At 46.0% G+C, this 22964-nt stretch overlaps 2 protein-coding genes across 4 annotated transcripts; one reads left to right on the top strand and one right to left on the bottom strand.

Annotated features, from left to right (window-relative positions):
* Nucleotides 1-6537: 6537 nt before the first annotated feature.
* LOC109738293 (uncharacterized) lies at nucleotides 6538-9337 on the bottom strand. Of its 3 annotated transcripts, none has more exons than XM_040404731.3 (5): nucleotides 8977-9325; nucleotides 8327-8806; nucleotides 7928-8025; nucleotides 7756-7828; nucleotides 6538-7345 (listed from the first exon to the last, which is right to left on the bottom strand). In XM_040404731.3, exons 2-5 carry the CDS (start codon nucleotides 8674-8676, stop codon nucleotides 6820-6822), a joined length of 1047 nt encoding a protein of 348 aa, XP_040260665.1. In that variant the 5' UTR covers nucleotides 8677-8806; nucleotides 8977-9325; the 3' UTR covers nucleotides 6538-6819. The 3 variants fall into 3 exon arrangements, with proteins under 3 accessions (XP_040260665.1, XP_040260664.1, XP_020152989.1); XM_040404730.2 differs by having other exon boundaries at nucleotides 7756-7843; nucleotides 8977-9324; XM_020297400.4 differs by lacking the exons at nucleotides 7756-7828; nucleotides 7928-8025 and having other exon boundaries at nucleotides 8977-9337.
* Nucleotides 9338-15623: 6286 nt separating this feature from the next.
* On the top strand, nucleotides 15624-17326 carry LOC109738296 (uncharacterized). The gene is made up of 2 exons (XM_073495987.1): nucleotides 15624-16866; nucleotides 16991-17326. Exons 1-2 carry the CDS (start codon nucleotides 15624-15626, stop codon nucleotides 17143-17145), a joined length of 1398 nt encoding a protein of 465 aa, XP_073352088.1. The 3' UTR covers nucleotides 17146-17326.
* Nucleotides 17327-22964: the final 5638 nt, after the last annotated feature.

Genomic DNA, 22964 nt, shown 5'->3' with positions numbered 1-22964 from the left:
TGTTTTTGTGCACTTGTTCTTCCATTGTTTGGCTTCGCAATGCAGTCTGGTAATAGCAAAAGTCGGTTCGACATTTTTCCTGTTTCTGAATTTAGCCTTGCAACTGAACCGTTGAATATATGCAGTTCTCTGCAGGATTTGTTTATTTTTCAGTAGCAAATGTAGGCTCTGTTTTTATGCTCCTTTCTGAATCTGGTTCCTGAGATGAGCAGTTGAACATTTGTCGCCTAGCTGGTTGTTCTCCCAAGGTTTTGTTTCTTGTTGGATTTCTCATATCTGATTGCAACTCAACATGATGTTAAGATGTGCATTCCACATGCAAATTTCTTGTGATTGCTGCTTCTAGAGGGGTATTGTAGATTCAGATGTTTTACATGTTTTTGCCAGGCATGTGTACTGATTGTATCATAGTATGAATAATGTTGGTTCGTAATAGGGATGGCAACGGGCCTGGATATTCATGGCTAACTAATACTATCATTCATCCTAGATAGAGATGTTGCTATCCTAGTATTTGGCGTTTCGACACTATTCGTACATTCTCTGGTCTTGCTAAGAAACCCGTTTGACTCTTGGTTAGATTACCTGTGGTGGCACAACTGTTCGTGGACTTAATTAAGACATGATATGAACCCAATGCTCCATCTGTTTTGCCTGATGCTATCATGTGTATATGTGCACTTGTTCTTCCCTTATATCACTTACTAATGTAGCATGGTGCTAGCAAATGAGTCATTGAATATATGCGGTTCTTAGTAACATTAGATCACCTGTGGTGGATGGAATATGTGGGCTTAATTAATTAGGACCTGAGATGAACCCAATTCTCCATCTGTTTTGCCTGGTGCTATCACTGTTTGTGTGCACTTGTTCTTCCATTGTTTCACTTTGCAATGCAGTCTGGTGCTAAGCAAAAGTCGGTTCAGACCTGTTTCCTGTTTCTGAATTTAGCCTGCAACTGAATCGTTGAATATATGTGGTTCTCTGCAGGATTTGTTCATTTTTTAGTAATCCCTCCGTCCCATAATGTAAGACGATTTTTGATAGTGAATGCAGGCTCTGTTTTTCGCTCCTTTCTGAATCTGGTTTTGTAGTTGAACCGTTGAACACTTGTCGTACCAGGTTGTTCTCCGAATGTTTTGTTTCTTGTTGGATTTCTCATATCTGATTGCAGCTCAACATTATGTTAAGATGTGCAGTGGATATGCAAATTCCTTGTGATTGCTGCTTCTAGAGGGGTTTTGTAGATTCAGTACATGCTTCTGCCATGCATGTAGTGCAGTTTCACATATATATTGTGTACTGTTTCGGAGGATAAGCGTGTACTGATTGGATCACACTATGAATAATGTTGGTTCCGATCGAATAGGGATGGCAATGGGCCAGGTTAGTCATGGCTAACTAGTACTCCCTCCGTAAAGAAAATATAAGAGCGTTTAAATCACTATATTAGTGATCTAAATGCTCTTATATTTCTGTACGGAGGTACGGAGGGAGTACCATTCATCCTAGATAGATAGGTTGCTATCCTAGTAGTTGATGTTTTGACACTATTCGTACATTCTCTCTATTCTTGCTAAGAAACCGGTTTGACTCTTGGTTAGATTACCTGTGGTGGCACTACAGTTCGTGGGCTTAACTTAGACCTGACATGAACCCAATGCTCCATCTGTTTTGCCTGATGCTATCATGTGTATGTGTGCACTTGTTCTTCCCTTATGCAGTATTACTTATATACTAATGTAGTATGGTGCTACCAAATGATTCATTGAATATATGCGGTTCTCTGTAAGATTAGTTTAGTTTCTAGTTGCAACTGTATTACTGTAGTCTCAGATTTTTCCACCTTTCTGAATTTGGTTGTGCAGTTGAATGGTCGAGCATTTTACTACCAAATGTAGGCTTTGTTCCTTGTTGGCCTTCTCATATCCTGATAACCTGATACTGGGCGCTACTGCAGAATGGTTTGCTGTGTATGTCCAAATTTCTGACAGTTTACAATTTCTGCTTCTGTAGACTCAGATGTTTTACATTTACATGTTTTTTGCTGGACGATACATGCGCACTGATTTAATCGTAGTATGAACTAATGTTGGTTTGATACCAAATTCATCCTAAGTTGCTAGATAGGAGTAGATTTGAACTGTTTGCTCAATTTTCTTTTTTCAGAATACACATAAGTATGCGTATCGTCGCATTAGAGAAATTGCTCCAACTTTAATCATGTAATTCATAGGGTATATAATCATTTTTATGTCCAGTGCCCTAGATAGATTCTAACTGTTGGCCATCCTAGTGTCGGTGTTGCTTGCTATCTACTGATAGCTGGTTTTTCACTTACAACATATATGTCCGTGCGTTGCAGCAGAAAAAAATAGTGTGAATTAGATGTGCAAGCAAGACCCGGTATGCACACCGAGAAGGAACATTTAGGTTTTGGGTTTTGCTGCGTGTGAAGTAATCAACCCGTTATTTCTCTGTTCATTGATCAAGGGGACTAAATGGTTTTGTTAGGTCATCGCACGCCAGAGAAGGTCCACTAATTATTCAATCTATTTTTCATTCATTCGAGGGGATTTTAAGGTATGGAGCTCCATAATATGGAAGTGAGGCGGGTCTTCTTTTTTTCCATGTACAAGCCACTATAGTACAACTGAGTTAATTCTACTCTGCTATTTTTTTGTTCATTGACCGAGGGGATTTAAGGTGCGAAGTTTCATAAAATGGGAGTAAGATGGGTCTGCTCTTTTGCATGCATCTAGCTCACATAGTCAGGTCTTCTCTTCTCTTTTCCCCGGGTAGCAATCCTAGAGAAATTTAGGATCGTTTTGTAGCTAGTTCACGTAGCAATTCATCCATCTAGCTCATGTAATGGAGTTAATTCTTTTTCTTTAAAGAAATTCATGGTCTTTTTCTAGCTGACACACGTACCAATCCATCCATTCTTCATCCAGCTTAATTCATCCTTCCTTCATTCAGCTTACTACGTTTAGTTTTGCACACGTATGTAAATTGGTATGACTGTATGTGCAGGAGCAATGTGAGACTATTTTAAATATTTTTTTCTTATTTCCTAGGCAGTTGGGCCAGCTAAGTTGTGTGGGCTGTGAAAGGCCCAGGTACCGAAACGACATGTGTTTGTAAGGCGCGAGTAAAATTCCAAGAAAAAAACCAGGTTAAATGATTGAACTCATGACCTCAAAGACCCCGATCGACTTCCTAAAAAAGAAGTGTTGCTGCCCACTTGGACAAACATGTCTTAACCAATGGCCATCACAAATATTTAAGTACATATTGCAGCATCATATTCGAGACCTTTTTTTATCTTTTCAAAAAAAAAACGAATTGCCAAATATTCTTGGAAACATGAACAATTTTTGAAAACCCAAACAGTTTAAAAAAATGTCAACAGTCTTTTCAAAATTCCGTGCATTTTTTTGAAAAACACAAACACAATTTGAAACGGAACATTTGTAAAAATTCACAAACATCACTTGAAAACATGACCATTTTAAAAAAATTTGAACAATTTTTGAAATGAGAACATGTTTTCATGATTCAGCACAATTTCAGAAATGTGTATTTTTTAAACACGCACATTATTTGAATTGTGGACATTTCACTAAAACAAGAATATTTCACAAATTTTGAGCACTTTTAAAATTTCAAAAATTGTTCAAATTTTGTTAAAATGGTCATGTTTTCAAGTGATGTTAGTGAATTTTTACAAATGTTCCGTTTAAAATTGTGTTTGTGTTTTTCAAAAAAATGCACGGAATTTTGAAAAGACTGTTGACATTTTTTTAAACACGCACATTATTTGAATTGTGGACATTTCACTAAAACAAGAATATTTCACAAATTTTGAGCACTTTTAAAATGTAATTATCTATCTAAAAATCTTGAACAATTTTGGAAAACGCAATTTTTTTGAAAAAATGGTAATTTTTTGAACTTCCGAATATTTTTTTCAAAACACCAACAATTTTGGAATTCTTAAGATTTTGCCAAAATTATAAAAAAATGAAAGTATGAACATTTTTTAATTTAATAAAAATATAAAAGAAAAATAGTATTGAAATTCAAAAAATTAAAAACAAACGAGAAATATTAAGAGAAGTGGATAGAGAAAGAAAAATAGAAACAGAACACACGAAGAAACTAAAATGGGCCGGGACATTCTGGGCGCCCTGTGTGAAGCTCCGACTATTTGCCGCTTCATGCGGAAAATAGGGTGTTCCTAGTGCGCGGGCTGGAAATTAGGGGGACTGGCTTCGTTGGGTCACATCGTGCGCAGCTCACGTTGAAATTCTGGACAAAGTAATTTTCCTGAAGCAACTAGTTAACAATCACTCCTTCGGGAGCCTCCCAATGATCACTTGGGGGAACGTCCCACTTGGGATGGGCTAAGAGCGCGCCACTTGGCGCATTCCCAGCCCCCGCCACGTGTCGCCTTTTGGGCTTTCCTTCGGATTTTGTGTTTTTTTTTTCTCACGCGTTTTCGGTTTTTTAGACGATTTTTTTGGATTTTTTCTGCTTTTTGGTTTTCCACTTGTCTTTTTTAGCTTTTGGACAATTTTTTTTCATTATTTTGCGAGAAAAAACTCTTGTCTTTCTTTTGCTTGCGCAAGAAGCACGGTTTTGCTTTCGCGAGAGGCGCCTCTCCGAAATGGAAAAAAATGTGTTTTCCTTTCTTTTCCATGAGAGGCATGGTTTTGCTTTCGCGCGAGGCACGACTGTGCCTCTCGGAAAGGAAAAAACACGTTCTTTTTTGCTTCCGCGAGAGGCACGCTTTTCCTTCCGCGAGAGGCATGATTTTGCTTCCGCTAGAGGCACGATCGTGATTCTCTGACGAAAAATACGCGTTTTCTTTTATTTTTTTCCTTCAGTGAGATGCGCAGTTTTGCTTCCACAAGACAAGAGGCACGGTTTTGATTCTCGTGCCTCTCGAAAACGAAAAAAAAACGTTTTTTTCTTTCGCGACAGACATGATTTTTTGGTCTGATTTTTATTCTGTTTTTTTCATGAAAAAAAGTTCGTCAAAACCTATCAACATGGATTCTAGTTTTGAAGATCTCGACGTGAGTATTTCAAGGGTGAAAACGGTTTGAGATTTGGACGCACGGTTTAAGAGATAAACCGTTTTGAATGAACGAATCTATAAATTAAGGGAAAACTCGCAGGTTGCGATAAGTGGCGCACATGCAGCGCACCACTTGTCGCAACTTGGGGAGGGTGAGGTGATCTTTGGAAGGAGTACTTCTCAATTAGTGATTTCGTAATTTTTCTTTTCTAGCAAACAGACGAATAAAAAATTAATACCACGTTGATAAAAGAAATTCTACGGTGAGCGGATTTAAAAAATCAAAGGAACTCACCTTTTTTTTTTGCAAGAAAAACTTTCAATCTATTCATCTTCAACCATGGTAGTACAACGAACATTAGAAATAATAAAAATTACATCCAGATCCGTAGACCACCTAGCGACGACTACAAGCACTGAAGTGAGCCGAAGGCGCTCTGCTGTCATCGCCCCCTCCCTCGTCGGAGCCGGGCAAATGTTATTGTAGTAGACAGTCGGAAAGTCGTCGTGCTAAGGTCCCATAGAATCAAAGCACCAGAACAACAACCGCCGCAGATGAAGAGTGTAGATAAAAAGGATCCAACTTAAAGACACAAGAACGAAGACGAACAACCAACAGATCCGAGCAAATCCACCAAAGACAGATCCGCCGGAGACACACCTCCACACGTCCACCGATGATGATAGACGCATCACCGGAACGGGGGCTAGGCGGAGAGACCTTTATTCCATCTTCAGAGAGCCGCCGCCGTCTCGCCATTCTGAGTAGGACACAAACCCTAACAAATCTCAAAAAAGATCTAAAAACGGAGCCCTCCCACCGGCAAGGGCCGAGATCCACTCCGTCTCCATGGCCTAAGGCCACCGGAGACGGGACGGACCGGCGCCAGCGCCGGCGGGAGGCAGAGAACCCTAGATCTTGGAGGCGGCGGGTGGCTGAGAGGTGATTTATATTACTCAAAGGAACACACCTTACTTTATTAGTAGGTAGGTATATATATATAGATGTAGTAATGCAAGGTTAGAAAAAAATCATAGCCGCAAAATAGACATCACAGTTTGCGTGACATTATTCACGCAGAGCAAGTAAGCATTTTGACCTTTATGTAAGCAGTTTTGTAGTCTCTGTTTTTAGAACAGTACTGGGAGCGCCATGGCTTATACTCGAACATGCTGATAAAATCTACGGCGATGCTTCTCTTGGTACTCGTATATGAGGTAGTAATAGGAATATTAGCCACTGGATCTTAACAATCTAACGGCTTATATTAGCTGGAAAACCTCCGAGGTCCCAGCCAATCAGCTCGGTTGCCGTATACCAGCACCATACACCATAGGCTAAGCACACCCATTATGTGTGACAAGTTCGTTGGAGAACTCTCAAGGTTCGCATGAACAGCTGATATACTTGAAGGCAGACAGAAACAGATTGCTCAGGTAATCCACACCTGGTGTACAAAACCAAATTTCTGCTTGTAAAAAACCCTCTGTGATGGACTCTCTTACAGTCTTATGCTAATCCTCTCATGTAAAAATGTTCACAGTAAAACTAAAGGAACGTTGATCCGTGATTTTGCTGTGTAATTAACTAACCACAATGTACAGCCCCTCTCTATTCTTGTACCGAATGACCTCAGGTTCAGGTCCGCCCCTCAATGATGTGCCTGTCGCGTGTACTCTACCAAATCGAACAAGACGACAATGGCAAAAACAGAGCAGATGTCATATCATCATGATCATATGCCACTAGCCAGCGCCGAGCTGCCAACGAATCCACCATTTTCCCGGTGCTCCTCCATCTCGACGGCCCTCAGGTCCGGGTGGCCGTACCTGGCGGCGGCGACGGCGTAGCAGCCGAGGGCGTAGGCGAACACGAGGAAGACGTAGGCGAAGAGCTGGAAGTCGGCGAGCTGCTCCGCGCGCTCCCCGGCGGCGTGCCCGTGGCAATCGATGTCCCCGCCGGCGTCGCGGTGGCACCCCTCGGGGAGCATCGGCCCGTAGAGCGTGAACGCCGTCTGGTAGAACCACAGGCCCTGCAGGGTGATGAGCAGGCCGCTGGCGAGGTCGGCGGGGAAGCTCGCCGGGAGGAGCGCGCCGAGGACGGCGGAGGCGACGCAGAGCCCGACGAGCACCACCAGGAGGTAGTGGTAGTACCCCTCCAGCCCCTGGTGCGTGGTCGAGTGGAAGTAGAAGAGCAGCAGCTCTGCCGTGTAGGCCGTCGCCGCCAGCAGGCACAGCGCACCCTCCGTCAGGGGCAGGTACCTGCGTGCCATTGAAAGCCCAAGTTAGCTCACTGTGCTGTGTACTTTTCCAATGAGATATAGTACATCTATTTTTGTTATAGCAAGAGATGGCTGCATGGGCAAGGTGAAACACAACGGCAATATGATTGCAAGGCAAAAGGTTTGCACAGAAACTCCACTGAGAATGATCACAAAATGACAGAGATGGCCTCTGGCCCCCACCCCCGACTCCTAGGAAATTAGTAGAAGTACAGACACGAAACTTCTCCATGGAATATGATTCATCTTTCTTTCTGTCAAGCTAAAGCATGATGAGCTAATTGAGTTGATAAGCTTTAGCTACGTATGCTGATTTGGACTTTGTCCTGAAAGCAATGGCCACTCACGGGAAGAAGAATCTTCCGTTTCAAATAAAAAAAGAGCACTCACAGCTCACAAGAAGAACCTCCATTTGAATATTCGTGGTAAGCTTCTGCTGACTCCTCCACCGGGGTCATGCTTTCTAGAACAGGTGAGCCTAGATTATACAGAAGTAAACAAAGCCTATGAACACCCCTGAATTTTGCAAGCAAAATTTTGCCAAATGAATCTACTAACATACCAGCTGCGCTAGCCAACTTGGACACTAGCTCGTGACCACATGGCCTAGCCTGGACCAGAGTAGCCAATCCTTCTCCCTCTGGTCCGTCCTGTCCTGTCCTTGGAACATTCAAGATGCGACACCAAGGAAGTCAAAACATCAACCAACTAACCCAACAACCATCTCACCTCTTATCCTTTTCCAGATCCGCAAATTAATAAGAAACCGATCGATCGATTGATCTTCTTTCCGAAAACCACATTCGAGAATGATTTTTTTTTTTTTTAAATTGTGATCCTCTTGCTTCAGACGGTCGAGTGAAAAGAGAAGGAGATGAATAAAATTCCGAGGAAAACTGGATGGATGAATCTGGGATCATGTGAACGGGATAATGGATGGATGGGTGGATGGTGAGCTGACCTGGTGTTTTCGGAGAGGAGGGCGAGGGCGCCGACGAGGAAGAACATGAGCAGCATGCCGCCGTGCTCGAGGTCGTTGAGGTGCGCCGGGTTGACCCCGCCGCCGGGCGCGAATATGTGGAGGTGGGTGGAGTAGAGCACCTCCACGCACATGTCCAGGAAGGCGCCCCCGGCGATGACGTAGAGCTCCAGGTGCCGCAGCGCCCCGCCGCCCGCGCCCACCGGGTTCCAGACGCGGAGGCGGAACCCGGCCGGGTCCATGGCGAAGCGCGCCACGGCCGCCCAGACGTGCCACGCGCCCACCGCCAGGAACAGCGTCCCCGGCAGCACGTGCCCCTTGAACGACCCCATCACCGCCGCTGTTCAAACTTGCTCGGATCTGCGCGCGGAATCACCCGGCGCGCGGCCCGCCGCCGGCGTTGACTTCTGTGACCGGCGCCCTTTAGCCCGCGCCTGCTCGTGGTCCTAGCACGCCGCCCGCCTGAAACAACGGATCAGCGACGACTCGGTTATAGCCGCGTCGTCCGCTGGCGACATGCACGCCGCGTCTCGCTGGCCAGAGTAAAAAACCGAAAGCAAATCTCGACGAGGCCCGCCGACGAAGGAGAAGACGACCGACGGAACCTCGGGACGAGGAACGGCGGCACGTACCTGGCAAGGACGATGATTGGTGGATGATGGCGTGGGGGGAATCAAAATCCCGGGGAGGAGAAGCGTAAAGCGGCCAGATCTTTTTGCTGCTCGGAAAGCGCCTTTTCCTTGCCTCCTTTTCTTGCGTCTGCAAAGCGCGGCGGCGCGGATATCAGCACCGTTCCGTTCGTGTGTACGAAGAGATAGAGAGAGGGAGAGAGAGTGGAGGGAGGGAGGGAGGAGGAGAAGGGGAGGCGTTGGGGTTGGTGCGTGATGCCGATGGATGGATCGGTGCTGCGGGCGGTCTGCTCCTCTGTTCTGCTGTGCTCCTCTGTTCTATGCCAAGCGGTGCGGTGCAGTCAATGCGGTGCGCCACCTCGGGAGGTCGGTCCTGTCCTGTCCAAAACTTTGAGTTTAGAAAAGCTCGGTTCCGCACATGCAACCGTGATAGGAATGGTTAGCAAAATTCTGTATACGATAACAACATCAGGGTGGATAAAATGGCATTTCTTCAAAAAAGTCAGAATGTCAAGTGGTCCCTGCCGCCTCCTTCCATTAGTTCAGACTTTTGAATGATTTAGCTGGAGCATCAATTCAGTATAGCATCAGAGTGAGGTCTTGAGTTCAAGACTCTACCCGTAGTATTAAATAAAACGATCATGCGGCCTACATCGATCCCATGTCTAAGTACTAAAATAGTCTGTAGTGAGTCATGGAGGAAAAGAAATACTATAAGACGTTTTGCAAGGTTGTTTAGTACGAAAAAATATGTTATATTATGAAACGAAGAAAGTAGCTCGCAACACAATTCAACTGCATCAATAGTTTATGTTCTCCACTCTTAAGTGCATCTTCAAGATTAACACAAGCCGCCAACAAACTATTGACATCCAAAGAATCATAGCATACGTGAAGTAAGCAAAAACAAAATTCATTTTTTATACACATCGTATTGTTCAAATCCCGTGTTAAGTGAAACTATAGCTTGATGAACAATATGCAGAAAATAATACCCATTCCCTCTCGAAACCATGATTCTTCCTCGGCGATGGCCTGGTTTTTAAGCAGTGTACGTCAAAACTTTTGTGAAACATTTCAATTTACAACGGCGATGGCCTGGTTTTTACGCAGTGTACGTCAAAACTTTTGTGAAACATTATCAATTTACAACGGCGATGACCTGGTTTCTAAGCAGTGTATGTCAAAACTTTTGTGAAACATTCTTAAATTTTTACCACAACCTATACATGCCATATGAGGACACCATGCCAAGTTTCATGCTTTTCATTTGCATGCTTTAGAATTAAAAAAAACTCCACCAAACTTCATGTTCGGGGTCGTGTCTTGGCATTCTCACATTTGAAATTCTTTATTTTTTCTTGGATAAGGCCTATAAATGGACTCAAGAACACAAATAAGATTTTTCAACACAATTTTGCCAACTTTTTAATGCACTTGCAGTTTATATCTTAATTATATCCGCTAAATGCATTCAATGACTTAATTATAGCAAACAGACACAGAAAGATGCCAATTTCTTACATGGATCATGTAATGGTGTATCATACGTGTAGAAGAGGCAAACCGATGCAGCAGCAGTCGCATCATCTTTAAAGATGACCCATTCTCTATGAAAACCATGATTCTTCCCGATAGATTTTCTCGTTTCTAAGGTGTGCGTGTCCCAATTTTTGTAAAACTTTCTCAAATTTTGACCACAACCTCTAATGTCATTTGAAGGAACCATTGTCAAGTTTCATGCTTTTTGGACTTCTTGGATAATGCCTAAACAGATATGACTTCTCAACATAAAGTTGCAAACTTTTTTATGCACTTGGCGTACAAATTTGAATAATATTCATTAATGCTTATAAATGCACCTAATTAATAAATATAGCAAACCGTGCCTGAAAGATGCCAATTTTTGACGAGGATCATGTAATGATGAATTGAGTGTATGAAAGATTTCAAGGCCAATTAATGAAATAGAGGTCGCATCGCCTTTAAACCTGACCCAACCGCTCTCGAAACCATGATTCTTCCTCGAAGATGGTCGAGTTTGCAAGAACTGTAAATCATAATTTTTTGTGAAACTTTCTCAAAATTTTACCATAAACTTTACGATTTTTGAACTTTGTTTGCATTTTTAAATTAAAAACCAACAAACTCAATGTTTGGGGTTGTGTCTTGAATCCTCATGTTTGAAATTCTTTCCGTTTTATTGGAAATTTCTAAACATGGACTCAAGAACATAAATATGATTTTCCCACATATTTTTCTCAACTTTTTCATGCACTTGTAGTATTAGAATTATATTCACCAAATGCTTATAAATGCACTTAATGGCTTAAATATGGCAAACTGACATTGAAAGATGAATTTTTTTGACATGGATCATTTTACGATGTATCTCAAGTGCAGAAAAAAAAATCAAGGCCAATGAATGAAGCAACGATCACATCACCTTCAAACCTTACCCGTTCCCTCTCGAAAACATGATTCTTCCTTGGAGATGATCCGGTTTCTAAGTAGTGTACGCCACAAATTTTGCAAAACCGTCCCAAAATTTTAACACAACTTCCTAGGCATCATATGTGGGCACCATGCCAAGCTTCATGATTTTTGCACTTTGTTTGCATTTTTTGCAATTAAAAAACCAACAAACTTAATATTCGGGGTCGTGTACCCTCATGATTGAAATTCATTTCGATTTCTTGGATAAGCCCTAAACATGGACTCCAGAACAAAAATATGAATTTTCAACACAATTTTGTCAAAAAAATTCATGCACTAACAACTCAAAATGTTATTTCAATAACTAAATACCTAGAAATGCATTTAATGACTTAAATATAGCATACCGTCTACGAAAGCCGCCAAATTTTGACATAGATCACCTAGTGGTGTATTTTAAGTGTACACAATGTTTTAAAGAACATTTGAATGAAGTTTGGTCTTGAAAATACAAATGAACACATGCATTTTAGTGATTTTTAATTGTTTGCCGAGGGTCTTATGAAAACACTTGGCAAATACATGTTTGCCATGGGTCTTATGAATGACACTCGGCAAAGACCCTGCTTTTGCCGAGAGTTTTCTGTTTCCAGATTACCCATTTTGTGATGAGTGTTTCGTGTCTAGGTATTCGACAAATGCCTTGTTTGCCAAGTACCCCGTAAAAAAACACTCGGCAAACATTCCGACACTCGGCAAGATGTGCTTTCCTCGTTGTGAGTCCTCTAGCTTAGAATGGAGATCTTTTTGATGTTTATGTTTTCAGGCATACAACTGAGTTTTCCTTCAAATCTTATATTCAAGAATCATTGTAATATACCACATAAATATAAATTTAATTACAAATATGAAAATGAAATAATAATTTTATTCTTGCCTGTAAGAGATATTTCCAACACCTCGGTCTCTAGGGCATATATAAAATAATGTTCTTTGAAATAAATTAATAACTTTATTATTTTCTTTAGGGCATATTTTCAACACCACCCAGGCACCCACATGTCTCTCATGGAGCCGCTTCGGCTCCTATACACCCCAGCACACACTCTCGCGTGTATGCACCAGGTAACATAGAAAACGGACCAGCTCCCTCCTCGAAGCGGTCCTCCACGCAACATCCCTGGCTGTCAACGATCCGCTCCTCATAGTTGAGCAGCGCCGACCTACGCGTGGATCCTCGCCGGAGAAGGAAGCCCGGCCAGAACGCGAGGAGGCTCGCCGCCTACAAGTCGGAGACATAATCGACTTGCCCGCGTGTGTCGCACGCCATTTCTTCAACTTTCCTATCTAGTTGAGTTGGGCGCATTCATCTTCTGTTTTTGGAAAGCGCTACGGCCTTATTCCTCAGATAATTGAAATATCGTTTACAAGGTGAGTTTGGTGCATTGCTCTTTGTTCTATCTGAATGACTAACACTGCTCTGATGGAACTTGGATGATGTTTTATGTGGCGCTGTGGCGGCTACTTTATAGTGAACTTTGACCTTCGCCTAATGGAAATTCAGGAGATACCATTTCATAGAACCTTTTTGTTCATGTTTCATTTGCTCCTCTGTTTTGCGCATATGTTTTCTCAAAATTCAGACATTTTTATATTCTCTTGCTTTCGTTTGCTCCTAATTTCAGTTTCTGTAAGGTTCAAAATATTTGTTGTTTTCTTTTCAAGAGTACGCAAAACGCATATCATATTTTTATAAAAGATAGAGAGTTATGGTTACAAGAAGTCGTTAATGGCAAACATCCAAGACGGCACACCAACACCGACACACGCACCCAGCTTACTCAATCACAAAAGGATCTAAACCACCTACTCCGAACCCTGCAAGCTTTCACTCTTTAATCTCATCCAGCACCAAGTCCATCAGTTGCAGGAGCGTTCTTTGTTGCTGTGGTTTGTTGAAATCCTCTGGCATTCCTTTGCTTCCAAAGTGACCTCGCAGTTTTGATAATGAAGGAGTTGAACCCACGCAAGATCTTCCCCAAGAACTTCTCCCTCTGTTTCATCCACCACTCTTTGAATGTCCGAGCAATAGTCGGTGGCTCAATGTTCAATTGTACTAATGCCTCACAGCTCCGGTACCACACCTCCTAGTAGCATAGACGCAGTTCGCAAGGATGTAATCAACGTTGTCTTCCTTTTGAAGGCATGTGAATGTGAAGCAAGCCGAGGGCTCATCTTCTTTTTAGAAAAGGAGGAAGACCCCCCGCTTCTGTATCTGGACAATGCATGCATCCATTTTATTAATTGTTCACACAAGACCTTACAAAGTAATACAATAGTAAAACTAAAGTCACCGTCTAGGCAACATCTGTCGCTACTCCTATCCAATTGATGAAGGGATGCTGATAGTCTGAGCCTAATACCAAACAGACCTCGCAGCCAGACTAAACATCTAAGACCTGAGGTCCCATCCAGGACGCCTGCCGGGTATGGGGCACCCACCGGTCCGGCGCACTCCTCAATCAGGACGCCTGCCGGGTGTGAGGCCGCCGCCACCACCTGCCACCAATCCATCTTCAGAGCAGTACTGTTGCATCTACCTTGCCCGGTCTAACTGCCGTCGACGCCACCACGACGCCCGACCGCGTCACCCTCCTGCGCGAGTCCATCTCCGTGCATCGGAAGCCACCACAGCGCCATGCTGCCGAGACGCTCCGCCATCAATGACTGAGATGATGCACCGCTCCACCAAAGAAACCGTCCTCTGCTCCCTCGATCACGTGTGTACCTCCTAGAATGACGTCACCAAGGGAAGAACGACACCAGAGCGCCGCCGTCATCCGATCTAGGGTTTCCCCCAGAGGTAGCAGAGAGTGGCCTTGAACTTCTCCACGGCAATGCCTTCAAGAAGGGAACGATGCAGATAGCGCCGCCACCGCCGGCCTTCAGTAGCCGAAAGTTTTCACCCAGATCTCTTCGAAGGAATCCAACTCCCGTGCACGGCCGCCGCCGCCACCAGGTTGAGCACACGCTGCCATCGGCACCTCCACGATGCCCAGAGGCCGCGAGACTCGCCGTCACCATGCCTGACAGGCAGCCACGACCAGGCCCGGGCATCACCCAGATCCAATCTAGGGTCAAGAGCCCTAGGCCACAGCCGCTGTCTAGGCGGCACCACGAGACGGGGACAGGCCCTCCAACCTGCCACAAAGCGAGCCGCCGCTGGAGCTTCGAAGCACCGCGTCATCAAGCCCCCCGAAAATGACTAAGCCGCCACAAGGAAGAAGGGAAGCTGCGCCAGGGGAGAAGCCCTGCCGCCGCCAGCACTGCCTGGGCTTTGCCCAGCGGTGGCTCTCGGCGGCGGCGAGGGGGAGGGGAGGGTGGAGGAAGGCCGGCGGCGGGGGCGGCTAGGGTTCCCCGTGTTGCCTCGGAGAGGGAGGCGGGGGACGGGCCGAGGGCTCATCTTGCAAGCCATGCCGTGCGCGCCGATCACTTGTCCAGAGACGGTATGGACAAGTGTTAGACTCGAACAGCAACGACGGTGAGCTGCAACCTGGCTATTAAAAACATACACCAACCATGCCACAGCCTCCAATTCGGTCGTTTACGGTTCCCCTAATTTTGCAACGCCGCGCATGGCCGCGCGCATGCAGTATATATACAACACGGGAATCCTCCCCCCGACTTCTCCCCGCCTCAAATCCATCTCCGGCGTTCAGCTCCCTCGCTCCTCGCCGTGTCGCGCCATGGGTTGCGGCACCTCCAAGGAAGCCGTGCTCAGCAGCGACGGCAGCGGCAGGTGCAGCCGCAGGTTCCGGCGGAAGTCCAGCGTCGTCGCCACCGCCGCTCACCAGCCGGTCGCCACCAAGGACAATGGCGACGACGTCAAGGTCCACAGGTCGGCGTCGGCGAAGGAGAAGGCCTCCAAGGAGCGGGGCGGCAAGGCCGGTTTGGCGGCGCTCGTCGTCAAGGACGGCGACGAGGCTGCGTCCACCGTGATCGGCGCCAAGGTCGTCGGGGAGAAGAAAGAGGGGGAGAGCAAGAAGGACGGTAAGAAGGGAGCAGTCGCCGTTCCCGACGACAAGGGGAAGGGGACGGCGACCGAGGAGGCTGCCGGGCCGAAGAAAGACGAGGGCGTCAGGGACAAGGAGGTTGTCGCCGATCGGGACGACGGTGTGGCATCGACCAGCGAGAGCGTCATCGTCGTCGAGGAGATGAGGAATGGCCAGCCTGTCGAGGTGTCGATCGCGCCTACCGTCGAGGCGGGAAGAGACCGTCGGCGGGGCGAAGATCAGGAAGGATGGTCGGCCGAGGCGATTGAAGACGAAGCGGCGTCGTCGAACGAGAAGGACATCGAGGAGATCAACGTGGAGGATGACGCTAGTGTCGGCTTCGCGGATGCCCCCGTGGGGGGGACGGGGGTAGTCACCATGGAGGATGCCAGTATCATCCCAGCCGATGCTCCGGCGATAGAGAAAGACGAGATTGACACGTTCGTGCCTGCTCCGGTGGCCAACGAGGATGCCGGTGCCACCTTCCTGGCTGCCCCGGTGGCCGGTGATGATGGCAGTGCCTCCTTCGTTGCTGCGCCGGCGGCCAAGGAGGACGAACTTGTATCCATCGCGTCTGCTCCGTTGGCGGGGGAGATTGAGGGTATCACCATGGCGGCTGCTCCGGTCGCCGACGAGGTTGATGTTGCCACCTTCCCGGCCGCTCCGGTGGCCAAGGAGCAGGAAAGTGAAACTGCCGCCTTGGTGGATGCTCCGGTCGCCGAGGAGGTTAACGTTGCCACCTTCCCATCCGCTCCGGTGGCCAAGGAGCAGGAAACTGAAACTGCCGCCCTCGTGGCTGCTCCGGTCGCCGAGGAGGTTGACGTTGCCTCCTTCCCGGCCGCTCCGGTGACCAAGCAGCAGGAAAGTGAAACTGCCGCCTTGGTGGATGCCCCGGTGGCCAAAGATGAACAAAGTGTACCTGTCGCCTTGGTGGATGCCCTGGTTGCCAAGGCAGATGGAAGTGCAACCACCGTCGAGGCTGCGCCGGTGGTCACGCGGGAGAAGCAAGAAGATGCCGTCACCGTAGACGCCCCTGTCCCGACGACGGCCAACGAGGTCGAAACTGCCACCAGAGCGTCTGCTCCTGCAACCAACGTGGACGAAAGCGCCGCATTCCCGACCAAGCCGGTGCCGGAGGTGGAGGTGCCAGAGGCGGCAGAGCAACCCACGCCTTCCTTGAACAACGACGATCTGAGAAACGAGCCAGAGCTGCCGAAGCCTACTGTCGTCAAAGAGGCCGCAGTCGAATCCAATGATAAGACCGAGCAAACTAAGGAGGCAACGACGACGGAGGAGGAGGTGGTCACCGTCGAGGAGGTCGATGTCGTGCCGCAAGAGGCCGAGAGCGTCTCCCGGGTGCCAGAACAGGAGGAGACATCCGCGGCCACCTTGAGAGACGATGATGGTAGATTAAATCTCTTCATTTGCTAGCCATGTCATTGCACATTTGCATGTTCAGGATTTTTTTTCTCTATGTTTCTTCTCACATTTTATAACATTTCGATTTGATCTGTGGTTACCGTTTGCAGGGGAATCGGACGAAAAAAAAACCACTGATGTGAAGGAGGCCGCAATAAGCACAGAGGAAAAGGGAGGGGAGGATCAGCTGACCGTCGAGGAAGAGAAGAAGGACGGCGAAGAACAAGAACCAGCCGTCGCTCCGGTCGAGTCATCGTCTAGTTGAAATTGAGATGTGAGATCGTGCATGCCAACTCGGATGTATTGGTGCGTGTATGAACCACTCAATGTACAGTTTGCTCTCTTCCTTTTTTTTTCAGCCAAAAGGATCCTTCCCCAATGTAAAAAGCTTTGCGTATCGACGCATTCGTAGAAACAAATTATGCACACGCGGGAATGTTTGGCTAGATCTACATCCAACAAGAATTAAGCTAGGTACCATCACATGCTTTTGGGTATGTGTTTCCCTGTATGGTGGGGCGACCAGTGTTTCCTCTGCGCCGCCACCATCCCCAACCCCCTCTTCGTTGCCGCCACCAGAGGCAGCCGCCGGGCAAGCCCGCCCGTTCGTCGAGGAGTGTGCCGGTGAGGCCTCGAATGCTTCGTCACTCGAGCGGAGAGCCTTTGGTGCGGCCTTGGGTGGTGGGGTACCAAGGGCGGCCGCGGTTGTTGGCCGAAGTTCTCAGCCACATGGGCAGTGAGGCATCGATGCAAGAGGTTTGTAGCCCGGGGGTTGCAGCGTCGGCCCCGGTTGCTTGGATCTGAGCTCGGCGCCCTCCCTCCGCCTCTAGTCCCTTCCCCACCGAATCCAGCTGTCCAAAGTTAGAGGGCTTGGGTTGGTTAGAGATCTCGAAAGATTCCTGAGGGGAATAGTAGTGCCACGGGGTGGCAAGGACCTAGATCCCCTCGTCCTAGGGCTAGCCTGCGGGAGGTCGGAGACACGAGTGCCATGATATGAACAGGATATGTTAGGCTGGGAGTCTATGGTGTGGGTAAAGTGTACAACCTTCACATAGTGTGTGTTAAACCTATCGGAACAGCCGCGTCGACGGTCATGGACAACATTCGGGATTAAGCCACTAACCTGTCCTTAACTTACTAGATTATAGTTGAGTAGAGCATGGTTTAATGTTAAGCAACATATTTAAGTTATGATTTAAGATGAAATGTGTGGCCACTTCGGATTATGATAACTTTAATATAAGGCACTTATGTGAAGGAGTAAGAGGATATGATGCAGAGTTTTGACCACTCAGATCAGGTCAACTTTAGTTTAGTAATTGTCAAGTCTGGAAAATGATTGATTTTGGTCGGTACAGTCGTACCATTGTGGCAATAAGTAGATTTGCGTTGGCCTGAGAAAGGCACAATATTGTTCGGACTGCATGGGAGACGTGGTCTCGGTGAGTTAGGTGTTTTTACTTTCTAGTATTGTCGTAAGTTTATTCGTGTTTTTGTCAGGATAATATTGTTGTTGTTGCTTAAACTTTGTTATTGCTTTGTTACTTGTTGGTTTGATTGCTATATAATCAGCTGTCTTGCAAGTACATTCAAAGTATTTACCTGGCCTTGCACGTGGCCAGATTCTAGAAAAGATGAATAAGATAGATGGTCGCCCCAGCCAGTCCTGTGAGTTGTGAAGCCCAGCCAAGCTGTCAACCTAGTCTTCCACTGTCATTTATTTCTTCCACTACTGACTAGATATGGTGCGATCTATGATATGTCTTACTGATTTACCGCTATCATTTTGGGGTTATGCTTTAGAGACGGCTGCATTCACGTTAAATAGGGCACCATCAAAATCCGTTGAGACGACGCCATATGAACTATGGTTTGGCAAGAAACCAAAGTTGTCGTTTCTTAAAGTTTGGGGCTGCGATGCTTATGTGAAAAAGCTTCAACCTGATAAGCTCGAACCCAAATCGGAGAAATGTGTCTTCATAGGATACCCAAAGGAAACTGTTGGGTACACATTCTATCACAGATCTGAAGGCAAGACTTTTGTTGCTAAATTTGGATCCTTTCTAGAGAAGGAGTTTCTCTCGAAAGAAGTGAGTGGGAGGAAAGTAGAACTTGATGAGGTAACTGTACCTGCTCCCTTATTGGAAAGTAGTTCATCACAGAAATCTGTTCCTGTGACTCCTACACCAAATAGTGAGGAAGCTAATGATGATGATCATGTAAGTTCAGATCAAGTTACTACAGAACCTCGTAGGTCAACCAGAGTGAGATCCGCACCAGAGTGGTACGGTAATCCTGTTCTGGAGGTCATGTTACTAGACCATGACGAACCTACGAACTATGAGGAAGCGATGATAAGCCCAGATTCCGCAAAATGGCTTCAGGCCATGAAATCTGAGATGGGATCCATGTATGAGAACAAAGTGTGGACTTTGGTTGACTTGCCCGATGATCGGCAAGCCATAGAAAATAAATGGATCTTCAAGAGGAAGACGGACGCTGATAGTAGTGTTACTATCTACAAAGCTAGATTTGTCGAAAAAGGTTTTTGACAAAGTTCAAGGTGTTGACTACGATGAGATTTTCTCACTCGTATCGATGCTTAAAGTCTGTCCGAATCATGTTAGCAAATCTGGCAAATGGATAGCAAAACTGCAATCCTTAATGGATTTATTAAAAAAGAGTTGTATATGATGCAACCAGAAGGTTTTGTCAATCCTAAAGGTGCTAACAAAATGTGCAAGCTCCAGTGATCCATCTATGGACTGGTGCAAGCATCTCGGAGTTGTAATATACACTTTGATGAGTTGATCAAAGCATATAGTATTATACAGACTTGCGGTGAAGCCTGTATTTACAAGAAAGTGAGTGGGAGCACTACAACATTTCTGATAAGTATATATGTGAATGACATATTGTTGATCAGAAATAATGTAGAATTCTCTGGAAAGCATAAAGGAGTATTTGAAAGGAGTTTTTTCAAAGAAAGACCTCGGTGAAAGCTGCTTACATATTGAGCATCAAGATCTATAGAGATAGATCAAGATGCTTGATAAGTTTTTCAATGAGTATATACCTTGACAAGATTTTGAAGTAGTTCAAAATGGAACAGTCAAAGAAGGAGTTCTTGCCGGTGTTGCAAGGTGTGAAGTTGAGTAAGACTCAAAGCCCGACCACGGCAGAAGATAGAGAGAGAATGAAAGTCATTCCCTATGCCTTAGACATAGGTTCTATAAAGTATGCCATGCTATGTACCAGACCATATTGAAAGTGGAGTACAATAGTATACCCTGCCCTGAGTTTAGCAAGGGAGTACAATAGTGATCTAGGAGTAGATCAATGGACATTGGTCAAAATTATCCTTAGAGGACTAAGGAAATATTTCTCGGTTATGGAGGTGATAAAGAGTTCGTCGTAAATAGTTACGTCGATGCAAGCTTTGACACCGATCTGGATGACTCTGAGTCTCGATCTGCATACATATTGAAAGTGGGAGCAATTAGCTAGAGTAGCTCCATGCAGAGTATTGTAGACATAGAAATTTGCAATATACATACGGATCTGAATGTGTCAGACCCGTTGACTAAACTTCTCTCATAAGCAAAACATGATCACACCTTAGTACTCTTTGGGTGTTAATCACATAACGATGTGAACTAGATTATTGACTCTAGTAAACCCTTTGGGAGTTAGTCACAAGGCGATGTGAACTGAACACTATTGGTGTTAAATCACATGGCGATGTGAACTAGATTATTCACTCTAGTGCAAGTGGGAGACTGAAGGAAATATGCCCTAGAGGCAATAACAAAGTTATTATTTATTTCCTTATTTCATGATAAATGTTTATTATTCATGCTAGAATTGTACTAACCGGAAACATAATACATGTGTGAATACATAGACAAACATAGTGTCACTAGTATGCCTCTACTTGACTAGCTCGTTAATCAAAGATGGTTAAGTTTCCTAACCATTGACATGTGTTGTCATTTGATTAAGGGGATCACATCATTAGGAGAATGATGTGATTGACTTGACCCATTCCGTTAGCTTAGCACTTGATCGTTTAGTATCTTGCTATTGCTTTCTTCATGACTTATACATGTTCCTATGACTATGAGATTATGCAACTCCCGTTTACCTGAGGAACACTTTGTGTGCTACCAAACGTCACAACGTAACTGGGTGATTATAAAGGTGCTCTACAGGTGTCTCCAAAGGTACTTGTTGAGTTGGCGTATTTCGAGATTAGGATTTGTCACTCCGATTGTCGGAGACGTATCTCTGGGCCCTCTCGGTAATGCACATCACTATAAGCCTTGCAAGCAATGTGACTAAATGAGTTAGTTGCGGGATGATGCATTACGTAAAGAGTAAAGAGACTTGCCGGTAACGAGATTGAACTAGGTATTGAGATACCGACGATCGAATCTCGGGCAACTAACATACCGATGACAAAGGGAACAACGTATGTTGTTATGCGGTTTGACCGATAAAGATCTTCGTAAAATATGTAGGAGCCAATATGAGCATCCAGGTTCCGCTATTGGTTATTGACCGGAGACGTGTCTCGGTCATGTCTACATAGTTCTCGAACCCGTAGGGTCCGCCGCTTAACGTTCGGTGACGATTTGTATTATGAGTTTATGTGTTTTCATGTACAGAAGGTAGTTCGGAGTCCCGGATGAGACCGGGACATGACGAGGAGTCTCGAAATGGTCGAGACGTAAAGATCGATATATTGGACGACTATATTCGGACATCGGAAAGGTTCCGAGTGATTCGGGTATTTTTCGGAGTACCGGAGAGTTACGGGAATTCGCCGGGGAGTATATGGGCCTTATTGGGCTTTAGGGGAAAGAGAGAGGAGAGGCTGTGCACCCCCCAAGGCCTAGTACGAATTGGACTAGGGGGAGGGGCTGCGCCCCCTCCTTCCTTCTCTTCTCTCTTCCCTTTCTTTGACTCCTACTTCTATTACTTGGAAGGGGGGAATCCTACTCCCGATGGGAGTAGGACTCCTCTAGGGCGCGCCATAGGGGCCGGCCCTCTCCCCCCTCCTCCACTCCTTTATATACGTGGCTAGGGTGCACCCCATAGACACAACAATTGATCTCTTGATATCTTAGCCGTGTGCGGTGCCCCCCTCCATGATATTCCACCTCGATCATATCGTAGCGGTGCTTCGGTGAAGCCCTGCGTTGGTAGCATCATCATCACCGTCATCACGCCGTCGTGCTGACGGAACTCTCCCTCGAAGCTCTGCTGGATCGGAGTTCGTGGGACGTCATCGAGCTGAACGTGTGCTGAACTCGGAGGTGCCGTGCGTTCGGTACTTGGATCGGTCGGATCGTGAAGACGTACGACTACATCAACCGCGTTGTCATAACGCTTCCGCTTTCGGTCTACGAGGGTACGTGGACACACTCTCCCCTCTCGTTGCTATGCATCACCATGATCATGTGTGTACATAGGAATTTTTTTGAAATTACTACGTTCCCCAACATGTCCTCCTTCGATCTTGTGCCTGTCCCTTTAGGGGAAATGTCACGCGGTGTCTTTCGGAGTCCTACTAGCCTGCTACAGCCCGGATTCCCGGAGTCCTGCTAGCCCAGTTGCTACAGCCCGAATTCACTCACTAATGACCGACACGTTCGTTGTTGGGTCATGTATGCATGTCCCTGTAAATTAGTGCCACTTTGGGTTCATGACTAGTCATGTCGGCCCGGGTTCTCTGTCATATGGATGCTAGCGACACTATCATATACGTGAGCCAAAAGGCGCAAACAGTCCCGGGCCAGGTAAGGTGGCACCCGTGGGGATACCGTGCTTGAGGCCGCAAAGTGATATGATGTGTTACATGCTAGATAAATGTGGCTTAGGATCGGGGTCCTGACAGATTATCTCATCTTTGGTCTCAGCATTTGCTTTCTCCATCGCCCGCGCCACCTTCTCTTCGATAGTCACTTGACTGAACTTCTTTCTCAATCTTTTGGCCTCGGGGTCCTTGTTATATCAGTACTTCCACGTGGCGCCATCCCCGGCGCCGTGCACACGTCCATATTGCGGCCGCTGGCCGGGCGG

Source organism: Aegilops tauschii, chromosome 3, assembly GCF_002575655.3.
Source record: "Aegilops tauschii subsp. strangulata cultivar AL8/78 chromosome 3, Aet v6.0, whole genome shotgun sequence".
Lineage (NCBI taxonomy): Eukaryota > Viridiplantae > Streptophyta > Magnoliopsida > Poales > Poaceae > Aegilops > Aegilops tauschii.
This window is presented reverse-complemented; position numbering and strand designations above follow the sequence as displayed.